At 51.4% G+C, this 9,737-nt stretch overlaps 1 protein-coding gene across 1 annotated transcript; it reads left to right on the forward strand.

Moving 5' to 3' along the window:
- Positions 1–1,647: 1,647 nt before the first annotated feature.
- Positions 1,648–8,739, forward strand: LOC128276167 (angiotensin-converting enzyme-like protein Ace3; the record flags this gene model as incomplete). The annotated part of the gene is made up of 3 exons (XM_053014634.1): positions 1,648–1,730; positions 4,722–5,019; positions 8,656–8,739. Coding segments are annotated over exons 2-3 (375 nt in total), but the record flags the coding sequence as incomplete, so codon positions are not given.
- Between the last annotated feature and the right edge of the window lie 998 nt (positions 8,740–9,737).

Here is a 9,737-nt window from a genome sequence, read left to right on the forward strand (position 1 = left end):
GTGTGGAGCGCACCTGAACGCACGCAGCCTCAATTCGATCATCATTTGGCTGACCTTTGCCGTGTTCGTGGCCAGGCTTTAACTCAGATTAGAAACTTAAACCACAATGCGACCTGCTTTGTGTGGAAAGATTGGCCGCCGCACGTTCGATTGCTTCATCCCGAGAAGCCCGTTTTGGGGAGAGGGTGCGAATGCTGCGAGTCGCCTTCAGTGGCCTACACCCGGCCTACACAGAGCTGAGATAAACGATAAATTTGCGACGGCGGGCAAAGCGGGCGGACCCTTCGCAAGCATTTCTTTTCAATTTCCTCGAACCTCGCAGCATAATCGGGCATGATCATGATTACGATCGTTGGCCGCCAGAACGGCCACGGCTTCCCGTTTGCCGGGGCGGTTATTATGTAAAAGTGAACTATCTGTGGCCGTGTCTATCATTATTTTACCGGCTCGTACTTTCCCGGGAACGCACCGGGAGTCTTTGCTCGAAATTGCACGAGGAAGAAAATGAACGATCCAACGGCGGAGGCGACAGCACCCCGCAGCTGTCCGTTCTGTCAGTCGCCGATGAAAGGCTTACCCCCAATCAGTGGCCCGCAGATTAGTATCAAATCGTTCGCAAAATAGTGATCCCGGGGTCCCGGCTACTGGGTTTTAGTCAGCCACGGTCCGGCCACCGGCTACCGGCAGCTATCAATCAGCGCCCCCCGTGCGCTCCAAATTGATAGATCAGAATTATCAATCAGCGAAACACACCGAGGCGCGCCGCCGTTGGTGAAAAGGACCTTCAGCGCCGCGGCGCCCGTCATCAACCTCAGCGACAGAGTTCAACGAGACCGACAGCGTAGAGTGGAATTTAATCAATCATCGCTAATCGCGCCACGGCATTGGACGCCGATCAGATTTCGGCACCGGGCCTAGGGCAGACCACGGACGGGCGTGAAACGACGAACCCCCTCCCGGGGGGGAGTACATTTAATTAATTAAATATGGCCATCAAACGGGACCACCGCTAATGACTGACATTATCGCTTGGCTTCGGGGGCAATTACAATATTTGCTTACGCGATTTTGCGAAACACACTTCTTCAGTACAGCGGTGATCAGCGATCGCCTTGCTCCCTTTTTTGGGGTGCTATCGAAAGAAACGGTCCCCGGCTTATTGCGGTTATGTATTCCGCCAGAACACAATGACTTGTCGGTTTGGGAAAAGAGACCCGACCACGTGTGGGGTACCTTTTACCGCAGCATCATTGTGCAATGCGTCGATCGTGTATGGCGCCGGCAATGCAGCACCGCACCGGTTGGGTTGTTCCTTCTCCCGGGTTTAGGGAACCATTATTTTCCGAACTTGTTTTCGTTTTATTTATGTTGGCTTTTCGGTGCACTGGCCGGTTTTCACTGGCCCATGCAACAGGCATTAGGCAACAGGCAGAAAGGCAGACCACTGCACCGCCCGCCCTCGTATCAGACCCATTCGATCTACCGACTTTCGGCTTCGACGGGGCTCGTTGTTAGGGCGTAGGGCGATTGTCCGCTCGTATGTCTAATTATTATTCATTTTTTTCACCCCTTTCGCCACTGCTCCGTAGGTATTTCTTCTCGAACGTGCTGCAGTTTCAAATCTATCGCTCGCTCTGCACCGCCGCCGGACAGTACGACGCGCAGGACCCCACGAAGCCGTTGCATAAGTGTGACATCTACCGCCAGCCGGCGGCCGGCAACATTCTCAAGTAAGTTGCATCCCCCGGTCCGGGGTTTGTTTGCTATCTTCCAGTTCCAGTTACCGACGGTTGAGGGAGATTGTGGAAGGCACGTAAGATTTTCGTACCTTCCCCCAAGGCCACTGGCGCCCCAAACGAAAACGAACACCGACACCGAAATGTCACCGATATCGGGAACGAAAATAAAGGGAAAAACGAACCCCAATGTGACCCAGTTTCGGGCGGAGTTTTAATTGGAGGAACGGCGGACCGACAGCCGTTCTTTGCCCAGGCCCCCAAAAGTTTGATGGTTTTGTTTTTGATAGTTACATCAACTGCGCCAACCGGTGCGTGGTCGTGGTTGATGGATGGAAACACTTGTTATGGGGTTGCTGGTGGCCGGTGCCATTCACCGTCCCTTCGCTTGGTCGACGATGTGGGATCGGGGGAACCTTTTTCTGGACGATTAAGTAATCGGGAAAGGCGGACTGATCCCGCTGTTAGACAGTTAGTGACAGTTTAGCTGAGCGCTCACGTAAGTAGACGATAAGTACCTTGTTGGTAGATAATGTGGTCGATAAAGAAGAAAACTGCAGGGTCCCTAATAAAAGTTTGATGGCCGGCGAGCGCTCCTTTTTGGGGCTCGGATTATTTATTTATTTATTGGAAAACAGTCAACGGGCAGCTTAGCCTAATTGACAAAAAAGACTTAACCTATCACTTAAACCACTAACCACTAACCAAACTGACGAAACGCAACGACGAAGCTGGTAACCGATATTTGTGCAAGACACCGGAGACAATAACGAGGACGAAACATTTACCAAGAAGACATGAAAGCAAACACATCACGACACTGATCGAGGGACATATTAACATCGAGAAGCGACGAGTAGTTGTTGTAAGTACGACACAGAGAAAGCAATGGATCATTATGCCCAGATAGGGAAGACCGCGCGTCAACTCTAAGTTCCAGGTTGGGTCGTCGTCTCAAGCATCGGAAAGGGACAGACAAATTTATACGAGACAGGAGTGTTGGCGAGTCAATACGAAAAGTCAAAATCTTAAAAGCAAACAGAGCCTGTGCTGACCGTCTCCTATGCTCGAGTGAACGTAGCCCGAGTAGAAGGCAGCGCGTTTTGTATGGTGGAAGTCGATCCGCAGCATACCAACCAAGTCTACGGACAGCGATCCTCGTAAACTTGCGTTGTATGGCTTCAATACGATCAATCCAGCACCGAAAGTGCGGATGCCAAACAACACAAGCATACTCAAGGATCGGCCGAACAAGAGAACAATACAAGGCTTTAAGACACATAACGTCACGGAACTCAGAAGACATACGAATAATAAAACCAAGCATTCTGTACGCACGCTTGATGATGTCCTCGAAGTGCAAGTTAAGCCTCAGCTTCGCGTCCAGTGTTACACCTAAATCACGGATAACATCTACACGCGGAACAACAGACGAGCCAATGCGATACATAAACATGACAGGGGACTTTTTCCTAGAGAAAGTGAGAACATTGCACTTATCGACATTCAATGTCATTTTATTGCAATCACACCAATGAACAAAACGTTCAAGTAATGATTGCAAATAAACACAATCAGACGGGATACAGACAGGTAGAAACAATTTCAGGTCGTCAGCAAACATTAAGTAGCACTCAGAAGGAAGCCGAAGAGTCAGGTCGTTGACGAACAATAAAAACAATAGCGGACCCAAATTGCTTCCTTGGGGAACGCCAGAGACGTTGGTGAAAACAGAGGACAAGGTCTGACTAACCCTAACACGAATGACACGACTAGACAGGTAAGACACAATCCATCTCACGAGCAAAGGACAGACACCTAGTTTAGCCAATTTGGCGGACAGTAACCGATGCGAAACTCTGTCAAAAGCTGCCTTGAAATCAGTATAGATGGTATCAACCTGCAGACCTTTGTCAAAGCTAGAGTAGCAACCATTCAAGAAGGTGAGAAGGTTTGTCGAAGTGGATCTGAGCGGGACAAAGCCATGCTGCTGGTCAGAGATGTAAGGCTTAGAGCAGAACTGCAGGTGCCTTGTAACAACTATCTCAAAGAGCTTACTGCAAGCGTTAAGAATCGAAATGCCACGATAGTTTTCAATACATTCCTTACTGCCCTTCTTGTGGATGGGAAGCATCCAAGATTCCTTCCACAAGGACGGAAATCGAGCAGAGGACAAGGACCCTGAGAACAGAATCCTCAGTGGAACAGCTAGCGGTGAACCACACTCCTTGAGAACGGCAGAAGGAATGTTGTCCGGGCCCGGGATATAAGATAGTTTTAACTGGTCAATAGCTTCGAGTATAACAGACTTTGAAATAGTTGGTAAAGGCACGTCAATAAGATCGGCCGGTACAAATGACAGGGCTTCGAACATTTCAGAGTTAGAAACAAAGGAGTTGTCAAAATTGCACGAAAACGTAGACGCAAAGGCTTCACACTTATCACGTGCATGATTATGATGTTTTTTTTTGTGTAAAGGCCTCGATCATTAAGATCGGTTCATCCAGTCGCTTTGTACCGGGAACCAAATCAACCATCACACTCCGGATCGGTTCGCTGCATAGGCTGTCACTTGAAAGGTCCCGTTCGCTGTCACAGGCTTCTCACCGCTTCACACCAATCAGAAGACCCATAATTCTTGCCGTGACGTTGCCCGACCTGACGGATAGCGAAACGCAGGCCTGGCGTCCTTTCAGGTCGGCGATGATGCATCGGCCGTCTCGCGTAATTGTAGCCCGCAACGTTTGATTTGCGCCCGCTGGGAACTGGGCACGCTGGGTCCAACCGCGGGCCGGTTGCGCGGCTTGCGTAATGCGTAGAGCTGGGCGCCAAGTGGCCACCGTATGCAGCTCGGTGCAGTTGCAGTCCTTTCAAGAGCCTTCAGAGAGCACCGCTTAAGCCAATCCGTATCGCGATGTTAAACGAAATAAGTCTCCACAAGCTGCTCATTTTGCCACCATTCGGTCTCTCTCTCTCTCTCTACAGAAAGCTAATGGAGCGCGGCACGTCACAGCCGTGGCAGCAGGTCCTGCAGGAGGTGATCGGCGAGGGCCGGCTGGACGGGTCGGCGTTGCGTGAATTTTTCCGCCCGCTCGAGGAGTGGCTGCGGAACGAGAACCTGCGCAACAACGAGTACGTCGGCTGGATCTACGACGGCGACTACTGCAAGCACAGCATCGAGACGGCCAACCTGCAAGTGTTTGGCGGGTTCTACAATGTTGCGGTGCAGGCGCAGCTAGCCAGCTGGCTGGTGCTAACGATTTCCTGCTTGATCAGCGCCCTTGTACGCCGTCAGCTAGCATAAGCAACATAACCGTTGCACCTCTGTGTAGCAAAATAGGCATAAGAAATGAGTGCGTAGAGTTCCACTGTTTTGTTGTTTAGTAATAGCGTTGAGTAATAAATAATATGCTCCAAATTATGTTTGTGCAGTCCAACGGCGGGTCCGTCCCCGATCCATTCAAGTTCATTGTCGCTTCGTGGGTTGCCGCACCCAGGAAATCGGAACTCGGCAGCGCCATAAAGCGAAGACAATTTGCTTCAATTGTCGACGAGTGACGGGTTTTTGTTTCTCCGACGTTTCGCCGACTGTTTCAACTGACGAACGAGGAACCGGCACTTGGCGATTGGATGATCTTTCTCCGTTGATTCATTTCGGACGCTCTCGAGACGGAGAGGAATCTCCGCACTTGAGTTGATGCGCTCAAATACTTACCACATCTCCTGCGTATTTATGATTCGGCTGACGAACTCCGATGGCTGTTTCGTAGGGTCACATCGACGCGTCAAAATTCAAGTGAAGCTCCTTTTCGGGCTACTTTTAATTAGTTCTTTTCCCCCAGCACAAACAGCGCCGGGGATCCCGAATGTACGAACACGAGTTTAAATTGCAACTCCAAAGCCAACCCACACGAGGAATGGCGCGTAGTCCTTTGCGTTGCCCGAGCTGATAAATATAGCCTGCCAAGGGTCAGCATCGCGCGCCGTTGCCCTTAGCGGGGCCATTGCAACCAGCCAGCTGCGTGCCATAACCGTTGACGGATCAACGGTCAAGCAACAACGACGACGGACGGCCAAGATCAAGTGCAGTTCACCCGATCGGCCCGATGCCGCCGCCTTATGCGCCGAGTGCAGGCCAAATGCGGTGGTCGGCGCGGACGTCCGGGGCCTCGCCGCGTAATCCGCCGATGGGTAGCTAAATTGAATTTGATCATTTTATCTTGTTACGCTTCCGAGCTACGATTTCCCGGGGCGCGGGCAAGATGATCTTGGCGGCTGATGCGGATGTGTCAGTGTTCTGGTGACTTCTGACCGATACGAAACGGCAACGGGTGCGTGAAGAGAGTCAGTGCGCAGAGTAGTTTTGGCTACGACGTTCACGGCGACAACCGGGACCGAAACTACTTCCGGAATCGAGAGTGATTGTGTTTTTATACGAACAGTATTTGTGGTCGATTTTGTTGGTGAATCAAGGGATTCGTCTGCTTGTGCCATCTGACGGGAGTTATGCCAATATTGGTGTAGTGAAATCGAAATGAGGAATAGAGCAGCACGTTGCGTGGGTCAGTTCTTAGGGACCCTTCTGTTGGCGCTATGCTCGCGGATCGCATCGGGAGAGCTAGCATTGGAGGGCGATAACGTTTGCTACCGCTACGAGAGGTTTGTAACGATGAATCACTAGTAGCATTAAACCTGGACGAAGGCTCCAATACTGTGTGCCTCGTTAAATAACTGCCATTAACCTGTTCACACTTCGGCGTCTTATTAAAGTGCATTAAATGCGTGACCACCTTCGAGGTCGCCATTTTGTTCGCTAGCCTTTCGGGTGTCAATTGACGATTTATTAATTGGATAATGTTGGACACTGCAATTTACGGCGAACGGCGGCCGGCGTGCGATTCTGTGGCCACCACCAACAAGCCGTAGCCTCCACGGAAGCCGTAGCCCGCAGCGCCGGGCTGCTTAGGACGTAATAGTGTCTCACCTTGTGGTCCCCGTGGGCCGATTAGCGGTGGCAGGCAAGCCATTCCCAGCCAGCCGTGCCTTGTTAAGCCCGGTGCGTCCTTCGCACCGAGCCACTGAAGAGGCGCGCGCGGGAAAACGCACTACATAACCGGCACTCAGGCTCCGGAGATCGTCGACTGGCGACTCGATTGTCCGAAGCCCGACAACCCTTGGGCCGGGGGCCAACCGGGGGCTTGAACCCGCAAGGCCCGGTGCCAATTGTGGTCGCACTAATGTCGCGTTTTTGCATCGCCATAAAAGCGATCTACTGGCCTGAACCTCCTGGCATGACCCTCCCTTAATCGTTCGTTATGTTGCACTTTGCTGTCCCCGGGTCAGAAACTCACGCCCGTTCCCGGGCGCCCGCAACATTGATGATAATGACACCTCTTTAGTGGCCTTCCAGCGCTCCACCCGGGGGGCTGGCTGGAAATCTTCCGCATTTTGCTAGTTCCTGCCCGCTGGCCAACGGTTACCGACGATTTGCCACCGGGCCCTTCTGACGCGGCGGATTGCGTAACGGAGAGGGAAATACCTCTTTTTTCGAGTGGTATTTATTTAACCAACAAAATGAACCGGGAAACGGGACCGTTTTACGGGCCCGTCCCTGGGTGTCACTTTTCCAATCGCCGCGCCACGCAACCGGCGGATGATTGATGAGAAAACCTGACCGACAAGGCGACCGAGAAAAGCCAGATCGGTGCACCCTGTGGCCACTAACGAGCCCACGGGACATGTGTGCCGATAGATCGGTGGGTCACCGATTGAGAAAAAGGCGAGCAAAAGGAGGTTAAACGAATAAATAAACGATCGAAGCCACAGAGAGAGAGATGGTCTTCGATCTTTGATGGACACTGTGCCCTTGGGCTGGCTGGCGCGTGTTACAGTTTTGGAAAAAGTAAACGCATCGCATCGCGGTGCTTCGTTCTTGCGTAACGAAAGTGTGGCTCTCGGGTGGTCGGTTCGGGTAATTGTCGAGCATAAATCATGCCCAATTGCGCCAGTGTGCTGAACGGATTCGTATCGGCGAGCGAAAGGGAGCCGGGCCGTGTTCTTGAAAAGGACCCCAAGATCGATCATCGACAGCTTCATTAGGAAGTTGCACCTTACAAGTTGAGAGGTTGAACATAACTTTTTGGATTCAACTTGTTCGACACCAGAAGTCACTTGGTCGGCTTCTAATTGCGCAACTCCACTCTACGTGACGGCAAGAATGTGACCACCGCTTGGTGGTGGATTCCCAATTCCCATTTCCCAGCCCTGCACGCAGCATCTCCCGACCTGGCGAACGTTACGCACTCAGCTGTTCCCGAGAGACGCAACACGCTCCCGGACGGCAGTTAATCTGCGGCGCACGAAGTGCAAAGTTTTCATCTTTGGCGCAATTAAAAGTGAAAGAAATCCAAATCTTCCAATGGCGGCCGAACGAAAGCAAACCGCGTGTACGTACACTAAATGTGAACATCGTGAGTGATGCAATGCAATGATCTGGCGGGTTTCAGCTCACGTGCCCGCTCTCAGTGCGGCTGCAGCGACGCCGGTTCCCATTCTTTGTGGCGTGGAGCGCGTGTTAATGTTTCTAAATTAACTGCAAAAATGTTGCCACAGCCGTTGATCTCAACTAACCACTTTCTTTGTGTGTGTGGATTTTGTCTGGGGAGTGATTTATGAAATAGACAACATGATTAGTGGTTTTAAAACGGACCCTAAATAGGGCGCCATAAGCTCTGCCTTGCAGCTCCCGGAGGTGTCAAAAGGCTGATGGGAGGCTATTATTAGGCTTCCGACGGATTGGAACTTATTTATTATCTTAGTCTTCTCAGAATGGAACATTACCTAGTCGGTGTACTTTTTTCCCTCTCTTTTTTGTAGCTACACTGAAACTGAGACCATTCCGCGCAATCAAACGGTACAGGTTCTGACGCGACAGTGGTGCCTGGAGATTCCACCCCGATGCACGTCTTATCGTACAGAAATCAAGGAAGTGTTCGTGAAGCAGGTAAGTGAGTTATCTTTCCGTATCACGATCGCAACGCCACTCGATTTAATGCCGCATTTAATTAGGGTTTCGAAAGCCACAAAAAAGTGTGAAGTTGTTGAGCAAAACTGAAGACGAAACCTGACGCACAATAATAATAAATCAACAAAAAAGGCACTTATGAAAACAAACCAACCGTTTGCATATCGTTGCGAACGCCGCCCAATCAGATTGCGGTTCCTCGGTCGCTTACTCCGCCATTATGCTCGTTCGCGCACTGAACATGGCCCATGGCAAAAAGGGGGGGTTGTGCGGCCGTAACAGCTCGTAAACATAAATTACCGTCATCCGATGGGATCCGCGCGCGCGTGAAGATACCTCTCGTGGTGGTCCGCCAAAATAACGGTCAACTTCAAACGATCGGCTTATCGGCTATCCATACGGGGGTTTGCGACCATCATATTAGATTGCCACTTCCGTTCGCACAAAGAAGGACTCGCGGACTCTTTGTCTTCAGCAATGACACTCATGACAGGGCGCTGCGCAAAAAACGCCCGCGACGAACGATAACGCACACAGAGACATCCTGGCGCGGCCAGGCAGGAAGCGTCTGAGCAGAACAGCGTGGGGTTCTGGGCGTTCTGATCATGCGATGCTCAGCGAAAACAAAACAAAAGACCCATCATAAGCTATCTGGCGGCAGATATCGCGCCTCCGTGCGCAAGTTAGCTGAGAACGTCCATCTTCTGTGGTGCCGTTCTTAACTCGTCCGTAGACGCTCACTTAGTATTCGGATCCGGACCGGGAAGGCTCCGTCCGCTACGTCCGCCCTTTGTTGTCGTTGCACTCGACAGGCGTACCGCATACGGTTTGGGACTTCTGTTTTTCGGCTCGGTTCGAAAGAATGTTTTTTTCATTCATGGTCATGGGAACGATGGCGATCTGGCGATGGTATGTGGGGGGGGGTTCGGTAAGGTGGGACCTAAGTAAGACATTAACCGGTTGATGGCCTGCGCTGG

The sequence above is a fragment of the Anopheles cruzii genome, unplaced genomic scaffold (genome assembly GCF_943734635.1).
Source record: "Anopheles cruzii unplaced genomic scaffold, idAnoCruzAS_RS32_06 scaffold00663_ctg1, whole genome shotgun sequence".
NCBI classification, from domain to species: domain Eukaryota; kingdom Metazoa; phylum Arthropoda; class Insecta; order Diptera; family Culicidae; genus Anopheles; species Anopheles cruzii.